Here is a 24264-nt window from a genome sequence, read left to right as displayed (position 1 = left end):
TACAAAGACAGTTGGGCTTCTTACAATTTGTATATATATTTTCTCAAAGAGCTGACTTACAATTTTGAACTTCATTTTTATTTTTTACTTACAAATCAGTACACATTGTTTATATATTTTGTATCTAACTGTAAGTCTTTTTACAGAAACAAAGCATAAATACATGTATATCAATGACAGCAGATGACTAAACTTTTTCCGATACATTGGAGTTTTAAGCTTTTAGTGTTTATCTCCGACTAGTGTTACCCCTTTTATATTTTGTTTTAATTGACTGAGATCATGAATTTGTGCAATCTTGTATTGAAGTTCACGTGGCATCTTTTTATATATTTACCTTTTTAAGCTATTTTCTATACAAATTCTTATTCGATGAAAAATTATACACTTTCTTCACTAACCGTCTTACCCCCAAAAAAGTCATTTCTTTCAGGTTGTTTGTATACTGAAGTTACCTTTGCCCCTTGAAGGAAATTCAATTACTGCTTTCAAAGAGAAATATCAAGGCATCATCTAAATACTCATCAGTCACACTCATTGATATGCCTGAGGCTTTGCTACAGAACTCAGAAGACATTACTGTTGTTAATGGAATTTCCTTTTTTTCAAAAATTTATTTTTAACAATTGTTCTTCATTTGGCATAGTCAAATTGTACAGATGAAAATGAAAGCTTTATAACCAGTATGTTTAAATGACTTCAGTACTATGGACATGAAAACAATAATGGCTGGGACTTTGATTTGTCTGGCAGCAAACAGGTTTGTCCTGATTCTAATAAAGCAGTTATATAAAAAACTTGAATGTACCAAACTGTGTTATATTGTGCAATTTAACTTGGATATGAGTTCATTTTTGTCTAAACATTAAATCTCTTAAAGCTTTGTACCACATTTTGAGATTCTTAAAGGGATAAAAATGTCTTAAATATAAAAAATATTATAGAAGGTAACTTCAAAATTGGCAGCTGGGCAATATGCATCTCATTTTTCAAGTAACTAAAGCCTGGACTACTTACTCTTGCAGGATTATGTGAATACTAGGAGCCTCTTAGATATTCAAACACTGGGCCCTGACATTTAAAAAAATTATCTAATCTTGCATTTTATTAAAAATACAGTATGATGCTGTTTTCTTAATAATCTTCTCAGATCTCTTAAAAACCCTACTGCTGCTAACTTTATTTATGAAAGAGGAGAATCCACTAACATGTTGGTCAGCTTTGTAAGATTTTAGCTGTTAACCACTAGATCATTTTTTTTATGTGGGTTTGCTTGAAGGATGAAATCCTGCTTTGTTTTTTTCCTTGACACAGGCAGAGTCAGAAAGAGGGAGAGATAGGGACAGACAAGAAGGGAGAGAGGCCTGACTTGTGGTGGCGCAGTGGATAAAACACTGAAGTCGCCGGTACAAAACCCTGCGCTTGTCTGATCAAGGTACACATATAGGAGTTGATGCTTCCTGCTCCTCCCTCCCCCTTCTTTCTCTCTCTCCTCTCTAAAAATTAATAAAAGAAATTTTTTTTTTAAAAAAAGGAGAGAGATGAGAAGCATCAATTCTTCGTTGCGGCATCTTAATTGTTCACTGATTGCTTTCTCATATGTGCCTTGACTGGAGAGCTACAGCAGAGCGAGTGACCCCTTGCTCAAGCCAGCAACCTTGGGCTTCAAGCTAGCGACCCGAAGATCACGTCTGTGATCCCATGCTCAAGCTGGCAACCTCCAGATTTCGAACCTGGGTCTTCCACGTCCTAGTCCAATGCTCTTATCTACTGTGCCATCGCATGGTCAGGCTACTTTTTTTTTTTCTTAAAATTTACTGATTTTTAGAGGAAAGAGAAATGGGGGGGGGGGTAGGAACAGGAAGAATCAACTCATAGTAGTTGCTTCCTGTATGTGCCTTGACTGGGTAAGCCCAGGGTTTCAAACCAGTGACCTCAGCATTCCAGGTCGATAACTTACTTTTTTCTTTTACTTAGAGGCAGGGAGGCAGACAGATTCCCACATGCGTCTGACCAACCGGGATCCACCTGGCAAGCCCCCTACAGGGCAGTGCTTTGTCCATTTGGAGCTGATGCTCCATTGCTCAGCAACCAAGCTATTTCAGCACCTGAGGCAAGGCCATGGAGCCATCCTCAGTGCCAGGGCCAACTTGCTCAAATCAAGCCATGGCTGTGGGAAGAGAGAGTGCAAGACAGGAAGGGGGGTGGGTGGAGAAGCATATGGTTGCTTCTCCTGCGTGCCCTGACTGGGAATCAAACCTGGGACTTCCACACACCAGGCTGACATTCTACCACTGAGCCAACAAGCCAGGGCTAGATGAAATCTTAAAAAGCCTGATCAGGCAGTGGTACAGTGGATAGAGCATAAGCCTGGGATGCTGAGGGCCCAGGTTTGAAACCCTGAGGATACTAGGCTTGAATGCAGGCTCATCTGGCTTGAGCACTGCATCTCAGGGCTTGAGTGTAGGATCATAGACATGGCCAGTGGTGGGATTCAAATAATTTAACAACTGGTTCTCTGCCCTAATGACTGTGTTAAGTATAAAAAAATGATATACTGAAAGGTAGCTTATTATTTCATTATTTAATACTTATTTAAGAACAAAAGAGGTACATAAAACTAGATTGTTATGAGTTTTAAAATTATAAAGAAAAAATATTAAATAATACCTAACAAAAAACAAGCTGTCACCCCCTTCTTTTTGTATTTTTCCATTTAGAAGTGGAGAAGCAATCAGACTCCCGCATGCGCCCGACCAGGATCTACCCGCATGCCCACCAAGGGGCAACGCTCTGCCCATCTGGGTCAGAGCTCCATTGAGGCCGGAGCCATTCTAGTGCCTGAGGTGGAGGCCATGGAGCTGTCCTCAGCGCCTGGGCCAACTTTGCTCAAATGGAGCCCTTGGCTGCAGGAGGGGAACAGAGATAGAGAGGAAGGAGAGAGGGGAAGGGTGGCGAAGCATATGGGCGCATCTCCTGTGTGCTCTGACCAAGAATTGAACCTGGGACTTCCACACACCAGACAGCCAACCAGCCAGGGCGGCCCTTTTCCACTTTATGTTACGTTTATTGAATTAACAAATGTGAGGGAATTAAAATGTATTTCATCAAAGGTATAATGAGTTTTATAAAATGAATAAATATAAGCATAATTGTCAAATTTTTTTCACCAGTGGGCAGAATGAACATTACTACTACAGGCGCTTAGAATACACTGTATTAATATTTGTGCAGATGAACGTTAAAAAAGAGAGTAAGGAAAGTAAATTTGTGATTTCCACATTGGAAATGAGTGGCCCACCTTAGAACTCTGATTACAAGTGCCATTTTAACAACCAGTTCACAGAATTCAACAAAGAAGTAGGTATCGGTTTTGTTGAACTGGTGTGAACTGGCTGAGTCCCATCACTGGATGTGACCCCATGGTCACTGGCTTAAGCCCAAGGTCACTGGCTCAGCTGGGACCTCCCCTCCTCACCTGCCCTCCTTGCCTCCCAGTCAAGGCACATATGAGAAAGCAATCAATGAACTACTAAGGTGTTGCAACGAAAAACTAATGACTGATGCTTCTCATCTCTCTCCCTTCTTGTCTGTCCCTCTCTCAAAAACAAAAATCTTTAGGCCTGACCTGTGGTGGCGCAGTGGGATAAAGCGTCGACCTGGAACACTGAGGTTGCCGGTTCGAAACCCTGGGCTTACCTGGTCAAGGCACATATGGGAGTTGATGCTTCCTGCTCCTCCCCCTTCTCTCTCTCTCCCCTCTCTCTAAAAATCAATTAAAAAATCAATAAAAAAAAAAATCTTTAAAATGCTCTTCTCCTCTAATGATCACAAGTAGAAGCTTGAAAAAGACCTCTATTGGCAAATTTTACTTAAAGTTTTAGAGAACAAATCATCTGGGGCAGCTGATGGTGAAGTGCAATGAGAATTTGTTACTGAACAGTCAAATCATTTATACTACACAACCTGAATGTTAAATGGCTAAGGTTTAAAATCATTCATTTATTAAATGAGTTATCACAACTGTTAATGTAATTATACCTCATTAAAGATTTATGTGGCCAAGATACCTGAGTATAGTCTTTTTCATTTCAAGGATTACTGTATACTTAGGTTAACTGCTATCCATTTTAACTAATTTTAGTGGGAAAATTTAAAAGCTCTGGAAGCTATGCTGTTTATAATGGTATAGTTGCTTGTTTCAATACTTATTTCAATGTAATATATGATGAGAAAGAAAGTGGCTTAGCCCTTTTTAACCCCTTAAAACTACAACCAATAGAAGTTATATGTACGAGGTCAAGAGATGATGTGGTGCCTGACCTGTGGTGGTATAGTGGGTAGGACTTCATCCTGGAATGCTGAGGTCTAGTTTTGAGGCCACGGGAAGCAGCTGCTTAGTTGATGCTTCCCACTCCCCCTTCTTTCTTCTCTCTAAAGATCAAAAGGAAAAAAAATCTAAAAAAAAAAAAGTATGTAGTAACTACCTTTGCTCAATTTTGCTAACCTAAATGAAAAAAAAAAGTGTCTATGAAAATAAAACTAAACCTAGACAATGCCCAGAAATTTAAGAGTTCTCCCTGTACATCTCAATGTGGACTTCTGCTAAATTGATCTAACAAAAAACAACATATTTTGGTTGTAAAATAATTTACTAAAGGCACTATTGTTAAACATTCAAACTAATAACTGGTTGCCAATAAGGTACATCATATAAACATGACAAAATGATTCCAAGAGATACATGGCTAGTAAATAAACAATACAACATTTTAAGTGACAGCTTTTCTATTCACAAGATCATATTGCTTCCAGCCATTCCAGGGGCACACAAGTGATGCCATTGCTCCCAACAGTTACCTGGGAAGGGAGCTTGGATCTAAGTGGTTTGAGATCACTACTGCTAAAGAGGCCTTCCAAAGCTCCAAAATTCTTCACTCATAGGGTCAATACTAAAATTCTTGGGCTTGAAAATCAAGGTACTTTAACTCCCACCAAAGCACATCAAATGGTATGGACACAAAACTCCAGAAGAGCTAGCTGAAGAGCCCAAACCCTGTAACGTGTAGGCATGAACTGGTGAGCTCTGCTACTAGCACATCACAGAAAATGAAAAACTTATTCAAAGGTAGCTATTGAACATTAGCACCACAATTAACATGGCTCATAGCTAAGCTTGATTGTTTATCCCACAAGGTAACATTCATTTATAGTTCCAATACTGAAAGTGTTTTTTAATGTATAATAAATGATCTAAGTACAGAAGTCAGTTTTCTCTTCCTATGAGAAAAACATTAAACTAAATACAAAACAGCATCCCAGAGGCAATAAATGTTACTGTGCTAAACATATACAAATTAAGGCTTTAACCTTGGTACATAACTATTTTGAAATTATGTTGGAACATTCCCAAAAATTATTTACACAGGATTCAAGCAATCTGTGCAAGAATCGGTGGTGGGGCTCAGTTCAAGTATTACATATCTTACATTCACTTATACACTTATTTGCTATGAGTCAGTAACCTCACTTCTGAAATATTACTCATAATGTTATGAATCTTAAACCAATCGGGGGGCAGGGTGCTAAAAATTTGGTTCACTAATGAAAAAAGCCTAATAATTTAACTTTTCTAACTAGAACAAGACCCAATCATGGAAGTTTTCCAGTTTTTGTGGTTTTAAAGGCCTTTTTGGTTCACTGAGCAAGCTGAATACATTTCCTGATAAATAAACTACTGGACAAAGGATCTAAATGTTGAGATTTTACTAAATCAAGGTTTCAAGTTGGTACAATGTCCCTAAGTCATGTTTCTAGTGGATCTTTCTGATGTCAGGGGAAAAAACAAAAGATAAGGATGAATATAGTCCTAAAAAGGCAAAATATTCCTAAAGCAGTATATTAATTTACAAAGCTTCTCTCCCACTTTATACATGTATAGATCTTGTTTAGTTACTATGTCAGGATAAAGGTTTCAGTGTAGAGGTCTACAATCAGATAAAAAGCTCTACATTTCCCTACATTAAGTTATTTCCTGTGCAAAATTATAACCACAGACATTGAAATATAGCTCTTAGATCTGAAAAGGTCTTTATTTTTTAGAAAATGGATTCCAGGAAGGTTAAAAAGCAATACCAGAAGGTATAGGTGCAGAACTGGATGTAGTCATTCAAAGCATTCAAATAAGAATATGGCAATATAAATATTTGAAAAGCATCTCTTAGGTATTCAAAACAAAATGTTTAAGTCATTCCTAATTTGAATTTTATAGCATTTTCTAGACAGGAGAAAAACAGTTAACACTTGAAAGTCCTGAAAGCTTTATCCATAGTTAATTACATTAGATGGTTTGCCTTTGATCAAATTCCTTCTTTTTTAAACATGAATAAAAGTATTACATAGGTCCACTGTTAAACAGACAACATGTTGCAAATTAACTCTGGTATAATGTATTCCAACAAAGCTTAGAAAATAAAAGACGTTACGGTGGCTTTGGACTAAGTTTAATAGTCATCTCCTCTGCTGACAACTTCTTTACATGTTGGACGCAACAGTATGGTATGTTCAAACTGTGCCGTATATGATCCTTTAATGTCACATAATGGTGGATATGGATCTACAATGCCCAAGTCACACAGATTCTTCAGAGCCATCAAGTATTTACTTTCCCCCAAGCGGTCCAACCATCTCCGGCAAAAAGCAAGGGTGCCAAAGTTTTCATTGATGACATTTAACAAGTGTTTTGTTCTTGGAAGCCTAAGAGGAGAAAATCCAAGATTAATAGTTAGCTAAGAAGTCACCAAAACTCACTTGCCCATTAAGAAAAACTCAAAGAGCCTGACCAGGCGGTGGCACAGTGGATAGAGCATCGGACTGGGATGCAGAAGACCCAGGTTCGAGACCCCAAGGTCACCAGCTTGAGCGTGGGCTCATCTGGTTTGAGCAAAAGCCCACCAGCTTGAACCCAAGGTCGCTGGCTCCAGCAAGGGGTTACTCGGTCTGCCGAAGGCCCGCGGTCAAGGCACATATGAGAAAGCAATCAATGAACAACTAACGTGTTGCAGCGTGCAATGAAAAACTAATGATTGATGCTTCTCATCTCTCTCCATTCCTGTCTGTCTGTCCCTGTCTATCCCTCTCTCTGACTCACTCTCTGTCTCTGTAAAAATAAATAAATAAATAAATAAAATTAAAAAAAAAAAAAAAAAAGAAAAACTCAAAGAGTAGCTGTGACTTTAGTAATTAAAGCTCAAAAAAGTTTTTTGGTTGTCTGTTTCAACCTTTTAAAGCCAGAATGTATGATAGCCCACATCTGATTTTAGATGGCAGCAGAAAAAGAAGCCAGTTGAAGGCTCTCTTATCATATTTGTGTCTATGCATGTGTGAAATTCCCACTACAGACTCACCAACAGTATTATGGTGGGAATATCTTTTTTGTGCATCAAGCGGAAATACTTGCATATAAAGTTAGGTGTAGCTCTTTCAACCACGTACCCAAAAAAGATTATTTAAAGTAAATAAAATATAAAGTTTACCAAAAATAAGAACAAAAATCTAGAAATGCCACAAAATAGTAATCTCTGATATTATTGCTATTATTAGAAATTGGCCTTAAGAAAATACTTAGCTATATCATCATCTCACTTACCAAGTTTTTGTGGGTTTTTTTGGTTTTTTAGCAAGAGACAGAGACAGGAACAGACAGGAAGGGAGAGAGATGAGAAGCATCAAATTGTTGTTGTGGCACTTTAGTTGATAACTGATTGCTTTTTCAAATGTGCCTCGACCGGGGGACTCCAGCTGAGCCAGTGACCCTGCACTCAAGCCGGATGAGCCCATGCTCCAGCCAGTGACCTCGAGGTTTCGATCCTGGGTCCTCAGCAGCACAGGCCAGTGCTCTATCCACTTAGCCACCGCTTGGTCAGGCATTCACTTAAAATTTTTTAACAGGCCAATTTCTTTGTTGTATTATAGAAATCCACAGAACCTACGTTAGACTATAGAACTGTGTATTTACCACTGTGAACAGTAGTCACATTTTTAAAAATGCTATTAACTGGGAAGAGAAACTCACTAGTCATATAGTAGTAATTCTCTCACCTTATTGGCACATGTCCAACATCAAAATTTTTCATGTAATGTGAGCATTCCATATCATCATGAACAACACCTTTTCCTGTGCTACCGAAGGTTTCAATGGCATATACTTCTCCTTCCTAAAAAATATTCATTAGAATGGGGAGACAAGAAAAATTCAGAACTAATCACAATTACCATATCTTAACTTCAGTTAGAGGTATTCACTACTTCATGTAAGAAACAACATGAAATACTCCTAGCAGTCTGTATATACCTTTCCCTGCCTTTTACCTCATTAGCACTTTTGGTCAGGAAATTTTGTTTTGTTCACTATATCCTTACTGCCTACTGAAGAGACTGGCACATCTATGCTGCTCAATAAATATTCACTAAGTGTTGAATAAACAATTCTTTAACATACCCAGTTTCCACAGCTGATCTGAGCCCTGATTTGATCAGACATACTTGCACACTCACATGGCCCAATTCCTGTCAAGTTGAGTATGAATGGCAAGTTAATTCTCTTCAACATACTACATACTCAACCATCACTAGCTTTAGTTTGGAAAATATCTTCACAAAGAACACACATACCTCCATTCTTGTTGCCTCCCCTCCTTTCACAATGGGGACTGTTTTCCCAGCGTGTATTCTATATGGCCCAATTGAATGTCCATTTAGATTACGAATTGGTTTCACTGGCATAATACAAAAAAAATAAGTTATTCAGGGTCTCAGTAAGCATAAACAGATCCCATGACCTTTAGATATAAAATCCAACCATTTGTTTAAAAATATGGCATGGCTCTACAGGTGGTTAAAATACAAAATGGAAAATTAGTGTAATATAAAAAGATGTTTTTATATAATGTTATTAATTAAAAACTAAAGGGAGAAAGGGGAGATTATGGAAAAAGAATAAACTATGTGATGAGGACACAGTGGGGAGGTCTGTCCAATGCGATACTATTAATCAATAAAAACAGTCAAATGCCATGTACATAATGAAAAAAACATAAAAATTACATATTTTTATAGTTATGGATTAAAAAGTAGTATAAAAATGAATGTCCTGTCAAAAGAAACTACAAAAGCTTAAATTTTACTGTACTGTATTCCATGACCATTTCAAATGTTAAAAAAGAAAATATAAACAATTCCAAGATCCTGAAATCAATGATAGAATAAACAAATTGTGATATATGTACACAACGGAACACTGCTGAATAATAAAAAACAAAAAGCTATGAATACACTGAAATAAATAAACTTAAAGAAAAAATGAGCAAAAGGCATAATTATACACATACTGTACAATTCCATACAAATATATGGAATATGTATGTACACATACATTTAGATTTCAAAATTAGGCATAATTACATCACTGTTTAAGGATGCTTATATGGTAAAAGGTATAAAGAAAAGCAAATGCAAATATGTTAGTACTCAGATAGTGGTTTACTAGAGGAAAACTGCTATAATGGAGAAGGGCTACTAGAATTGGGGGCTTCTGGAATATTGGCAATATTTTATTTCTTGAGAGGTGAGGTTACATAACTAGCAATTATGTGGTTGAAGTTCTATATTGTATTTTAAGTGTTCATTATACGCCACAATAAAAAAACATTTTTAAAAATCTATCTTGACAGTGCTAGAAACCTCAACCTTTCTTCTAGGGCAGAATTAGGTAATCAAGTTTTTTCAAATTTGTAAAAATAAAACAATGACAAGTATATTACAAATTTATGGGGTGGTACAGAAAAATAAAATTTTCAGTTAGCACTTCCAAAACAATTTCCTTATATAAATAAGCTAAATTTATTTAAAATTCAGCAAATATTGTGCCTAACCTGTGGTGGCGCAGTGGATCAAGCATCAACCTGAAATTCTGAGGTCGCCAGTTCGAAACCCTGGGCTTACCCGGTGAGAGCACATATGGGAGTTGATACTTCCTGCTCCACCCCCCCTTCTCTCTCTTTCTCTATCTCTCTCTTTCTCTCTCTCTGTCTCTCTTCTCTAAAAAAAATAATGAATAAATAAATAAAAATAATTTTTTAAAAATTCAGCAAATATTTTTGTTTCTCTAAGATCTGGCAAACTGATCCCTCAGGCCAATCAAAAACACATTTAAATTAAAAAAGTATTTTCTTAAAAAAAGATTTTAAAACAAAAATACATTTAGATTAAAAAATAAAATCCTTAACATATAACCAAGTTACACAGAAGCAGCAGGGCACAGGGGTATCCATTTTTATAGTATACGGGTTTTGAAAATGACAGGCTATTTTTGGGACCCATAGCTGTAAAAATAACTTTGCAATTCTATTTCCTTTCTGCTCAAGGTAAATAAAAAATTCCTTCCTTGATGGCCCAGCTGTGTTAGGTAGTTTTGGGAAACCAATTCTGAAAGTTCAGCTTATAGTCTATTTCTTCAACTCTCAATGTTATGATTTGTTCTAATCAAACTAGTGAAAATGCATTCTGTCACCTTAAACTGGCTCATTCAAACACAGTCACTTAATTCTAAGAACCTTAATCAATATAATAACTGATATTAAAAAAGGGGTGCTAAATAATAGAACCTTGGGAAGTACTGGCTCAGGAATAAGAAGACATATTTAGGATTACAATACTGCAGAGGCTTGAATTATTATGTGGTGACTAAACATTAAGTCAAATTATTATCTAAAACACTTTGAAATGCAGTTCACATAGAATTAGGAGAAAATAGAAAGGAAAGATGGTATGAGAGGGACCTGAATGTGCATTATTTGTTGTGGCACCAATCCCAAAATTTGGATGGTAAATAACAATTATTTGTTGAATACTAATAAATTCCAGGCACTATCATAAAAATCTACACTTCTAAACATAACAAAACAAAAAAAACCCATATTATTAATCATATTACATTAAAAAAACAGTAATATTTAAAAATACCTTGTATTCTTAGAGGTTATAAGAATTATACAAGCTCAAAGATAGACCTACCTAACCCCAAAGCAAATTTTCTTCATTATTTCATACCATCTCCCATCCAAGTGTGAGCAGCCTTAAGAATTTCTGATTTGTACTAATGTTCATAACAAATTTGAAAGAGATTTCTTATCTGGAAATTTACCTTTATAGCTATTGGCCCCAGAATTAGCCTGCTGCTGTCAGAAACCTGTACAATGTGAAAATGGATATCCCTGTGTTCTACTTCTCCTGTGTAACTTAACTGCATGTTAGGCTGGTTATTTTAGTTAAATGTATTTTTGTTTAAAAAAAATTTTAAAGAAAAACTTTTTAAATTTAAATGTGTTGATTGGTCTCAGAGGAAGAAACATTTTTGCACTTGGTAGAAACACAATGGTCTATAAGCAAAGAATGCCGAATAATGTGAATTTACTGAAGGGCAAGGAATCATGGCAGATGCCACTCAAAGGGCCATAAAGGAGAGACAGGATTTGGTTAAAAGAACTGTAGTAAATATTTTTTAAGAAAGTTATTAGGACAAGGGTTAGAGAGAGCAATAAACATAGATTAGGCAGGAGGATGGAGGCTGACGAGTGATCAGATGCTGGTACTGAGTCAGAGGAAGAATAGACTGATGAAGAGCCTCTGGCTTCTCTCTGAGCCTTTGACTAGTCACAGAAAACCTAGTATACATTTTTGCCCCCTTCAGGTCAATCCTCAGGTGTTTTCTTATTCAGCTAGAAGCTTGGTAACAGTTCCCAACTAATGACCACATACTTGTCTTATCATGAGCAGGTCATTTCCCCATCTTCCCTCTTTATATTATCAAGAAATACATGAAGCTGCTGACCCAAATAAAGTACTCAACACTATTTTTAAAAATTAATTCTGCAAGTCATATGCATTTCAAGTAAGATATATTTTTAACAAACACACCTTGATATGTCTTCCCATCTATTTCAACTTCATAGGATTCCATAACTTCTTGGATGGCTTCACCAACATCACATAGACGGACATCAATTCCAGCACACTGAAGATAGAATAATGTATACTATTATGCAAAGTGCATACTTTCACAGCAACTTAACTTCCTTTTAATGTGTGTGTGTGTGTGGGAGGGGGACAGACAGGAACAGACAGACAAGGAGGGAGTGATTAGAAGCATCAACTTGTAGCTGTGGCACCTTGGTTGTTCACTGATAGCTTGCTCATATGTGCCTTGACCAGGGACCTCCAGCCAAGCCAGTGACTCCTTGCTCAAGTCAACAATCAGGGGGTCATGTCTATGATTTCACACTCAAGCTGACAACCCCATAATTAAGACAGATGAACCTGAGCTCATGCCAGCGACCTCAAGGTTTCAAACCTGGGTCCTTAGTGTCCCAGGGTGACACTCTATCTATTGTGCCACCGCCTGGTCAGGCTGCAACTTAACTTAATATTTTAAAATAAGGGACTACTGCCCTGGCATGGTACTCGGGGGGTTAAAGCATTGTCCTGATATGCCAAGGCTGCAGTTCTATCCCTAGTCAGGGCACAAAATCAATCAATGACTGTATATATAAGTAGAACAACAAATTGGTTTCTCGCTCTCTAAAGAAAAAAAAAATCAAAAATTTTTTAAAAATAAGGGACAATCAGAAAAACTGCTTTGTACATTATAACTTCCTCTATAAATAAACTTTTGGTATAATTATCCACTTAAAAAGTCAGGACAGTGGCCTAGTCTTAACTCAAAGACTTTAATCAGGTTATAATGTGCTCAAAATATGTTGAATGAAGTGTTGCTTACAGTTCACATACCTTTATTCCAGTATTAGTGGCATCTTTTACAGCTTTTAATAATGTATCATATTTGGGATTAAAAGTGACAGTAAAAGCACAGTCAATAATCCTACCTGAAAGAAAAGATATTCTTAAATTTACTTATCAGCTAGTTGATTTATCTATTTTATAGCATCTATGCTATTGATTATCCTTGCTGACTGAAAATACAATAAAATGATGAACTCAAATGAAGGCAGGACTCCAAGACCCAGATAGCATTCATAATCAAAGGAAGAAAATGTATAATTAACGAGTTGCAAAAAGATTTCAGAATGAAAGACTACCATATTTCTCCATGTATAAGACACACATTTTTCAAAAAGTTTGGTCTAAAAACTGGGTGCGTCTTATACAGTGGTTGTAGATATTTTTATTTGCACTTCTCACTTTCTCGTGCTTGTTTTTGTGTTCATTGTTGAAGACAGTGATTCGTCATCAGACACAGATGAGGACAAGCTAATGGATAGTTTTGACAGTGATAAGGAGTTGCATGAATTTTATGATGAATAAAACTTGAGTTTGATAACTTTATGTAATACATATTTTTTCAAATTTGGGGCCCCAAAATTAAGGTGCACCTTATATTTGGGGAAATATGATAATTCCAGGGATGGTATATGTTACTTCAAGACAGCATTAATTCAGCACTCACCAAGGTAGTTATGCAAAAATATAACAGAAACAAATCAAAGCAATAAAACCTAGAGAACTAAAAGCAAGCAATGCACATGGAGAACATGTAGGTCCACAGGATGCTAAAGGACCATCAGTCCAGCTTCATCAACTTAGTAAAAACTCAGTTAAGTACTTAATCTAAGCTTTGCGTTCTTACTTGTTCAGTGATATAAAAAGGTAGTTACCTAACAGATTAGGGGGGAGGTAACTTTAGAAAAACTAGTAAGTATATAAAGGTTGGTAAATTAAAGGTTCTAAGTAAACATTTGTTATTGTATAAATAATGTAATTTCTAAAATAATGACCTGAAGAAATGTAAGATTATATTTTCATGCCTTGATACAAAGGGTAAATTTCAATTACCTGATGGTTTTCACTATACTCCATTTGGCAGGATGTTTTTTTTTTTTGGTTTTTTAAATTTATTCATTTTAGTGAGGAGAGGGAGAGAAGAAAAGAGGGGGGGGAGAGGGAGAAGGAGGGGGGGGAAGAGAGGGAGAGGGAGAAGGAGGGGGGAGGGGGGAAGAGAGGGAGAGTGGTGGTGGGGGGAGCAGGAAGCACCAACTCCTATATGTGCCTTGACCAGGCTAGCCCAGGCCTCGAATAGGCAGCCTCAGTGTTCCAGGTCGACGCTTTATCCACTGTGCCACCACAGGTCAGGCCCACGGGCTGCTTTAGAGCAGTGTTTTTCAACTGCTGATCCGCGGACTGCTGTTGGTCACCAAAAATTTCATGCTAATGATTACTGACTCTATAATCTTCATATAACATCAAGGTGGTTAACTCTTTCGCAAACCAGCATAAAATTTCTAGCAGACCAGCGGTTGAAAATCACTACTAAATCTCAACATCTGCCTCAACACATCTCTACTGAAAAGTGAGGCATCAAGAAAATTTGAAAGTTCAGTATGTATAGCCCCATCCAACAGAGAAAAGACTAGTTTTTTAAGGAGAAGGTGGGGTAGAGGTTATTTACAAGAACTCACCACTTATATGTGTTCCAAAATCTATCTTACAGATATCATCATACTGTAATACTGTTGTATCACCAGCATTGGGGGTATAATGGGCAGCACAGTTATTGAGAGAACACCCAGTAGGAAATGCCAGGCCTGCGTTTAATCCATTCTCTTTTATTAGTTTTCGTGAACAGTCTTCCAACTTTTCACTAAAAATAAAAACAAAATTGCTTTTACATTTTGTATGAGATATGTTATATATCTTACAGCTCATCATGTTCAGAAAGTTAACTAAAACTCTTAAATTACTTTCTTGGAGTGATCCAAGCACTTTCTTAATTTGAATAACTGCTTTCTGAAGCTATGAAAATAGTAGCTCATTTCTAAAATATAAAGAATTTAATTCTACCAGAAATCTGGAGAAACAAAATGACATCACTTAGTTTCCTAGGAAGTAACATTCTTGAGTTATTTTAGACTAATTTAAATGCTGATTACATTTATTTGCTCAATGCTGCATATTTTGAAATCTGACTCAAGAAAACTAGGCTGCCTTTTATGGCTAATTATTTCTCAAGAGGAATATGGAGAACTAATTACTTTTACTGGTTTATTCATTGCATTATAAATGGTTTGTGTCCAAGAATTTTAATTTAATATGAATTCCTATATAACAAGGTAACAGATTTCAGGACAGAAAATATAAATCAATAATGTGTGTATTTGCACATGAGTGTACACGAGCACAAAACAGGATTTGAAGTACAAATGCTAAAGAATCTAAAAGTTATTTCCAAAACTTTCATTTAAAGTTTTAAAAAAGCAGTAATGAAAATTAAACATTACAATTGAAGAGTCAGCTCTAAAAAAGTCAGTTATTTTTCTCATGTTCTTACAAAAATATATTTACCAGATTTCTATCATTGTCATCCCAGGCTTGATCCAGCTCATTACATATTTTCTAACTTGTCGATGTGCTTCTGCAGCTTCTCGAAAATCATTCCAAATCTCTTCGCTAGCCTGATCTAATGCTTTCTTTTCTTCACTTGTAGTTCTCCAAGCAGCTGTTCTCCTTCATAGTACGGAAAGCATAGTATTAGTCATTTAAGAAACAGCATAATAAGCATAAAAGCTAAGAGATTAAAAAACCAATATAAGACATTTTAGATAAAAATATTATATTTAGTTTCTGAATACAAGTAGTCAAACACTTGGAATTAAGCCAAATCATAATAAATATTTTCTAAGAATCTTAAAAAAAAAATCCACAAGTGAGATTTCATTCAGTCAGAGAAAGTAATACCATGCATGCCACAGAAAATAACACAAAACTAAAAAACCAGAAATGTCAGAAGAGACCTATATACCAAACAGGCAGGAAAAAAAAGTCATCCTTCCATTTGAGGTAATATATGCATTAAGAGTATTCAAAAGAGAATACCAAAAAATAGCATTTAACATCAACAATAGGGCAAGCATTAATACGAAGACTTGACCAGGAAAAAGATTTTGTGAACTGTAAAAATATCATCAAATATTTACTCTATAAATGTAAGATGAACTATGCATATACCTTCCTCAAAGCATAAAATATTACTGCTTTTACAGGAGTTTTCTAATTGTCTGGGTGTGTTTTTACATATATGTATGTAAAAAAAGACATTCCTTTGCTAAGTTCAAAATAAAGACTTTAGCAATATTTGAGAAATCTATAATTGTAAATCTATAATTTCAGGTCCAAATGAAAGACAAAGAATATTAGGAGTCTCTCCAATTTCTTAAATCTGATCTTTTGATGTTCAGTCTATTTAATAAAAATATAGGAATAAGATGAAAAATCATCGAGCTAATAACAATTATTCCAAAAGACAATTTATCTGATAGAAGCAGTTTATAAATGCATTTAAAATATATTATGTCTGTAAAACAAAACTGTCAAAACAACTGCCTAGAAAGATACTCTTCATAGGAAGGGTTTACAGAATATGTGAATTCTTCACACCTCTTTGATATTTCTGAATCTTTTCAATATTTCATAATTTTAACCAGTATATATATTTAGAACAAATAATAAGTAAAACCAAGAGATACTAGCAGAGGTATCTGATTAATTTCAGTCATAAACATTTCTAAATTGCATGGACAACTTAACTTGGTCTGCTGAAGGCCCGCGGTTAAGGCACGTATGAGAAAGCAATCAATGAACAATTAAAGTGTTGCAACAAAAAACTGATGATTGATGTTTCTCATCTCTCTCCGTTCCTGTCTGTCTGTCCCTATCTATTCCTCTCTCTGACTCTGTCCCTGTAAAAAATTTAAAAAAATTAAAAAAAAATTAAAGTAAGCAACTAGAAATAAAGTATGTCCAAAAAGAGAGGACTGGACAAATTATAGTATGCACAAAGATGTGCAAAATTATTCAGCCATTAGAAGTACTGCTGATTTCTTTACTAACATGTAAACAAATTTTAAAAGTGGTAGGTACTGTTGTGGTATAGCTCGACCTTTAAAAAACATTCTTAGGGCCCTAGCTGGTTGGCTCAGCAAGCAGTAGAGTGTCTGCCTGGCATGTGGATGTCCTGGGTTCGATTCCCAGTCAGGGCACACAGGAGAAGCAATCATCTGCTTCTTCACCTCTCCCCCTTTTCTCTCTTTCTCTCTCTTCCCCTCCTGCAGCCATGGCTTGACTGGTTCAAGCACATTAGCCCCAGGAACTGAGGATGTCTCCATAGAGCCTCTACCTCAGGTGCTAAAAATAAATTCGGCCATTGTAAGTATGGCCCCAGATGAGCAGAACATCGACCTCAGATGGGAGTTGCCAAGTGGATCCCGAGCAGGGTATATGAAGGAGTCTGTCTCCCCTCTTCTCGAAGGAGAAGAAGGTGAAGGAGGAGGAAGGAGGAAAGAGGAAGGAGGAAGGAGGAAGGAAGAAGGAAGAAGGAAGAAGAAGAAAGAAAAACCTTTCCTAGGTATTTATTTTATAATAGACATTTATACAGAGAGGCTTCAGAAGAAGACATATTAACATGGTAACAGTGGTTTTACTTCACTGGCAGAATTAAGATTTTTATTTTCTTCTTTTTGCTTATCTGTATTTACTAACTGTTGTAGAGTGAATATGTATGGCTTGTAAAATTAACATTTACCCCCCCGCCAAATTGTTAACTAAATTTAGAAATAGCTATTAAGAATTTCAAAATAATTTCTTCATTCTACTTCTAGAGACACAGAATAAGAAAAAAATCAAATCCAATTAACATATTACAATGTTCATCACAGAAATTTTCCTAATACTGAAAGCAGTATAAATATTCAAAATCAGGAAAATAACTAAAAAAATTATGCTAGATACAGAACAGAATAGCATTATAGCCATTAAAAACTGGTTTAAAAACTTTTATTAACACAAGAAATGCACGTTATATTTTTTATTTTTATTTTATTTTATTTTTTTACAGGAACAGAGAGAGAGTCATAGAGAGGGATAGATGAGGACAGACAGGAACGGAGAGAGATGAGAAACATCAATCATCTGTTTTTCTTTGCGCATTGTGACACTGATTGCTTTCTCATATGTGCCTTGACCATGGGGGCTACAGCAGACCGAGTTGTTCATTGATTGCTTTCTCATATGTGCCTTGACCATGGGGGCTACAGCAGACCGAGTAACCCCTTGCTTGAGCCAGTGACCTTGGGCTCAAGCTGGCAACCTCAGGGTCTCGAACCTGGGTCCTCCGCATCCCAGTCCGACGCTCTCTCCACTGCGCCACCGCCTGATCAGGCCACATAATATTTTTTAATAGGGCAACAACCATCACTAAAAAACCCAATATAGACAAAAATCATCAATGGATGCTACATGTGAGTAGAACGTTCATAAGGAATGAGATATTTTCCTATTTACAAAGTAATTTCCTACAAATTAGTAGTTACAAGAAGAAAAAATAGTATTGATACACTAGAAAAACTGGATAATACCTTATCCAAGTGATAAAAATTGACATTGTGTGCCTCCAGATGTGAAAATCCTAAAAAGGACACAGTATCTACTTATTTAGTACACAATCCAAAAATGCACAACCAACTCTCAAATAGCTCAGAAAAACAGTATGTATACAGATTCACCAATATAATATTTTCCTCATTTGCCTTCTATATTCTATTAATATAGAGAATGTTAAAGATAATTTGAATGAAGGTATGTAGGAGTTCTTTATACTAGTCTCACAGTATAGAATTATTTGTTAAATATGAAATTATTTAAATAAAAAAAAGGACAAGAAAATAATGTATTTAACATGAGTGGTAGTTACACAGGTAATTTTTATAACAATTCACACAATTTAAAATTAGTTTATTTAAAAAACAATGAGGGCAAGATATAGAACGGTATTTAATATTTTATCAAATCTGTAAGAATATTTATTGATCTATTTGCAAATAGTCAAAACTGGTTGTATGAATGTCAAAAAAAAGATGAGATTTATTAAAAGGCAAACATAACAATCACTTAATTTCTTTTGTACTTCTCTGGGACAGCACACAGCATTGCTTTCAATATTTAAGTATTATCCCAAGATACTGTTAACATCTTCCTTTACTGCTTCAAAACCAGAAGTTATTCTACCTATAAATGTTCAATTGGCAATATAAAGTGACAGCAAGGAGAAAAAGAAAGTTTTTTAAGCATTTACTTAATCGAAGTTTTCTTGGATTAAATATTACTTCAAATGTTCCACCATTCCACCAATTCATGGTGTTAAAAATATTAATCTGTTACAACTACAGGAAATCATCAGCTTTTCTCCACTTGAGCAATAAGCACATAAAATAGAACTAGAAATAAAAATTCCTCATTCACATCATTAACAATATTAGAAAACACTTAAGAATTTAATGTTCTCGTTTGGCAGCACATATACTAAAAATTGAAACAATACAGAGATTAACATGGTCCCTGCACAAGAATGACATGCAAATTCATAAAGTGTTCCATATTAAAAAAAAAAAAAAGTAACAAGAAAAAAACAGGACCTATCTAAAAAAAAAAAAAAAATCAAGGTAGGAAAATATACCATGACAGTAGATAAGACAATGTGACATAACTGTCAATTTTCTGAAACAAATACATAAATACGATTCAATTCTGACAAGAATTATAAATTTCTCAATGGGTATGTGTGTTAAGACTACATGACTGAAAGTAGTTTTAAAAAGTATAAAAAAGATCTGTATTTAGGTGTATGCAGCAGTGGAGAAAGACTGCCTTATCAAATCATCAAAATATATAGTATAAAGTTTGTGGTAGCAAATCACAATATTATAAGCATAGGAATAGACAAATAGATAAAAGGAATAGAAAAAATAATACAGAAAATGGTTCCATTATATGTAAGACTATATAGCTGATCCTTGAACAACATGGGGATTCAAGAGGGCCAATCACCGAGCAGTCAAAAATCCATGTATAACTTAGGTCAGCCTTCTGCATATGCAGATTGCCAACCACGGATCAAAACATGTAATTCCATTATATGCCAATATAATATATGGCAAGGTGGTCATTCAATTGAGAAATTAATCAATAAACAGTTCTAATACAATTGGTTATCTATATGGAAATAAATAGCATTCCCAACCTTACATAAAAATTACAGATTATTTAAAAATATAATAAAACAAAATAAAAGAGTGTGAGAAAATCTAAGACTGTTAGAAACATAGAAGTAGAAAATATAAATATACACTGTGTTTAAATAGTTAAAACTCTAGAGGAGCAAAAGAACAAAGACAATAAGCAAAAGATACTCAAAGTCACTAGCAGTCTGGGAATCCTAAACTAAAGTATTAAAATATTCTTTGACTCAGCAATCTCGCTTCCGGAAAACTGTAAAATAATAAAACTGCCAACACATAAGATGTACAGATAGACACACATATATGTGTTATGTATGTATGTATGTATGTGTGTGTGTATATATATATATATATACACACACACACACACACACACATACTTAGAAAGGAGATACTGCATAATGGTTTATAATGGAGAAAAAAAACCCCACTGGAGATAAAATGAATGCTGATCAATTAGAAAGTGGTGGAATCAAGAATGATATATTCACACCATACAATATTAGAAGCCATTCAAAAGAATTACAGAGTATTCTAAGAGGGACTTTCAAAAGGTAGTACTGAACGAGAAAAGCAACGTGGAGGAAAGTATGGCTGATTTCATTTTTGTAAAACAAACAATGACCAAAACAATCTCCTTACATAAACAGACATAGTTTACACATACATGAGCATAAAAAAATATGGAAGGCTACCTGCTAGGTGCTTACATGGGTCTGGAAGGAAGGAAAGGAAGAGGAAACAAACAAACAAAAAAAAATTTTTTTAATTATATTTAAAAATGTGATCACATCTTTGTACTATGAAAATTTATGTAATTACTGTAAAATTATGTGTCTGTGACATTTTAAAACAGATGCTTCAAGGTAAAGATATTGACTAATGAATTCAATTTAAAGAAAAGATGCCCACGCCATAAAATTCCACAACCGTACAAACTTATTCCGCAAGAGTACTGGGAATGAGGAAGGTGGTAAAATATAACAACATCATGTTATTTTCTAAATTTAAAGAAAAACGATGCCTTTACAGGCCAGTGAAATAAGGCTACAGTAGAAGCTTTCTTAACCAACTATTATAACCACTCAATTAACCAATGCTCTGATTCCCTCTATAAAACATACTGACCAATGCCCATTGTATTCTGAGTATTACTGGATGGCAGGTTCTATTCTGAATAATTAATAGCAGCTAACACTCACTTAATTCTCACTATGTGTTTGTTCCTCTTCTAAGTGTCTTACATATATTATTACTCCTCACAATAATCTTATAAAGTGACTTTTTTATGGATGAGGAAATAAAACCAGAGACATGATGAATTACTTGCCCAAGTCACAAGACTAGTAAGTGTTAGAGCTGGGATTCAAATGCACATAGTTTAGTCCTAGCTTCCACTCTCTTAACCAGTCTGCATAATGCCATTATAAGTGTCTGCTGACCAGTGTAAATGTATCCTTTCAGAATACTCCCAAGAAATCAGGTGATTTGTTCCCAAAACTGTGTAAGTCATTTGAACTTACTACTATATTTATGTTATTTATTTTTCTATTACATAAGAATTGTTTCTGTGAAAACTAAATTACTCAGAAAAATCTCAATAAAGGCAAGTCATCAAAAAAATACTTCTGTCAAATTAAGTGAAGAATTGTAAATGGTTACAGGGAAAAAAAATGTCAAGATATAAACAGGCATCAGCCCTCACATTACTAAGTTCTTCACAGATACTCAAAATGAAACAGACTCATAGACAATGAATTATGGATACAGCTTATGAGAAAAAAGTGTAGTCCAATGCAAGTTCATGCCCAAAAATTATGAAAAAAACGTTTCTTAACTTTTGTCAATAAAGATTTTTACTCTTTCAGATTCCCATTTTAACATACTTTTTTGACTAACCAAACTACTGGTCCCAATCATTTTGGATAAGAGGGCTTCTACTGTATTTTCTCTACAGCAAATTCACAAGCTTTTATTAAAGTAGTGGAGCAAATCTGAGAAAAATCATATATGCTTTATTGCTAAGCTACAACTTTCAAAAGTCAAACTGGAAGTCATTTTATGATCCTTACCCATCTTGTGTGGGTGGGTACTCGCATTCTTGTCCTTTGGGAAATACACCATTAGGATACAGGTCACATATTGGAACTGAGGGAGGGTCTGTTTGAACTTTTGCTGTGAGATACAAATAAAGCATTAACTTATTTAGTTAAAAATAAAAATAAACAGTTATCATTACAGTTATCAGTTCCTAATGGTTGTGATATGTACTGTTTTTAAAGAACCTCCTTGCTGTTAACTTATAGTTAAAAACACCATGCTGGTCACCTCCTCTTTGATTTACTATTGCTTAGGAACAAAAATATTCAATTCCTCAGGACTCCATTATGTATTTAAGCCAGGGGTCCCCAAACTGCGGCCCCCTGAGGCCATTTATCTGGCCCGCCGCACTTCCAGAAGGGGCACCTCTTTCATTGGTGGTCAGTGAGAGGAGCATAGTTCCCATTGAAATACTGGTCAGTTTGTTGATTTAAATTTACCTGTTCTTTATTTTAAATATTGTATTTGTTCCCGTTTTGTTTTTTTACTTTAAAATAAGATAAGTGCAGTGTGCATAGGAATTTGTTCATAGTTTTTTTTATAGTCTGGCCCTCCAACAGTCTGAGGGACAGTGAACTGGCCCCCTGTGTAAAAAGTTTGGGGACCCCTGATTTAAACAGTATATACCTTGGCAGAGAGCACACTTCTAAAGTTTTTGTCTCCACTTACTACACTGGAAATGGAATAGGCTATAGGGACTGGTTTTCACAAATAAAAATGAAAAAAGCAACAAGAAAATAAATCTTACAGCAATAAAGTAAAAATATAAAGCTATTATATATTAATGAAACAAATTTAAAAACTTATTTTAAGGGCATATTAGGTTTAGAAGTTAAAAGCATACATATGCAGTGCTATAAGACTTTAGGTAGCCATATACAAATTTCCAGAAACTCAAAAAAAGTTAATGCCTAGCATTAACTTTTATTTCCCAAACTATATTCTAAAACACCAATATGCTTTTATAAAAGGGACCTAAGAAGTATGTCTTCTAAATTTCTTTCCAAATATATAAGAACTAGTCGTATAATTCTTTTAAAAAAAAAAAAAAAAAAGACTTTATTTATTCATTAGCAGGAGAGAGAGAAGGGGGGAGGAGCAGGAAGCATCAACTCTCATATGTGCCTTGACCAGGCAAGCCCAGGGTTTTGAACCAGTGACCTCAGCATTCCAGGTCGATGCTTCATCCACTGCGCCACCACAGGTCAGGCTCGTATAATTCTTATCGTATGAAGAACTGTCTTTTAGTAACAAACACTGTATCCAAGGAATGCCAAGCAGCAGCAAGAGTTACTGACCTTATGTTATCAATTTTCGTTTTAAATTAAATAAACATTCACAATGGGGGGGAAAGGGGAAGCGTATAAATAAAAATATAATCATTTATTGAGCCAAATCATTTATCTATAAAACTTTTTATTTTTTTTTGGTGTCCTCATTTAACCCGAATGCTCAATTATCATGAGCACCAACTGGTTTAAAAGTGTTCTGCGGGCAAGTAAACTTGGAAAACAGTTTTAGGTTCCTCCCAAGAAAGAACATTAGAATTAAAAAACAAACAAACAAAAACCCCAAAAAACCCCAAAACATCATCTAATTTAGCATCACACTCAAATTTAGGAATCCTATTTTAAACCTTTGACATTTGGCACTGAGCTCCTGATAGTGGAAGCAGTCTCTATCTCCCAAGCTAAATGCATTCATTTTTGGAAAGCTTAACTGTTATAAAGCTCTTCCTACATTAATCTGTTTCCCTGTTAATTTCCTGTTAGATCTAGTTTTATTCTTTGGAGTCAAAAATATTTTACATTTCATTTTCACTAATTCTTCTTTCTGAGAATCCACATTAATAGATACGGTTCTTAACACTTTCACCCATATTTGCAACCTTGAATTTGTCAATGTTCCCTTTAAGTTGGTACTAGAATTGACTTATATTAAATTCAAAACAAGGTATAATTTGTATAAGACTATATTGCTGACTCTAAAAAACCTATTGCTATTGAAAAGTTAAGATGTCCTG

General features: G+C 35.2%; 1 protein-coding gene and 1 non-coding gene across 2 annotated transcripts in view; one reads left to right on the top strand and one right to left on the bottom strand.

The window, feature by feature from the left end:
* Positions 1-5704: 5704 nt before the first annotated feature.
* The window catches only part of METAP2 (methionyl aminopeptidase 2), a 41851-nt gene continuing 23291 nt past the window's right edge, over positions 5705-24264 (bottom strand). The window contains exons 4-11 of the mRNA XM_066261880.1: positions 22214-22316; positions 15415-15576; positions 14532-14713; positions 12847-12941; positions 11977-12073; positions 8674-8777; positions 8101-8216; positions 5705-6756 (exon numbers count right to left, since the gene is read on the bottom strand). Of these exons, the coding sequence (XP_066117977.1) occupies positions 6504-6756; positions 8101-8216; positions 8674-8777; positions 11977-12073; positions 12847-12941; positions 14532-14713; positions 15415-15576; positions 22214-22316 (1112 nt within the window). The 3' untranslated portion in view covers positions 5705-6503. The remainder of the gene's footprint in view (positions 6757-8100; positions 8217-8673; positions 8778-11976; positions 12074-12846; positions 12942-14531; positions 14714-15414; positions 15577-22213; positions 22317-24264) is intronic.
* Positions 19403-19506, top strand: LOC136321688 (U6 spliceosomal RNA). Its single transcript, XR_010728819.1, has one exon. It is a non-coding gene; the product is annotated as a U6 spliceosomal RNA (small nuclear RNA).

Source organism: Saccopteryx bilineata, chromosome 1, assembly GCF_036850765.1.
Source record: "Saccopteryx bilineata isolate mSacBil1 chromosome 1, mSacBil1_pri_phased_curated, whole genome shotgun sequence".
Lineage (NCBI taxonomy): Eukaryota > Metazoa > Chordata > Mammalia > Chiroptera > Emballonuridae > Saccopteryx > Saccopteryx bilineata.
The sequence above is the reverse complement of the archived record's forward strand: the minus strand, read 5'-3'. Positions and strand labels throughout refer to the sequence as shown.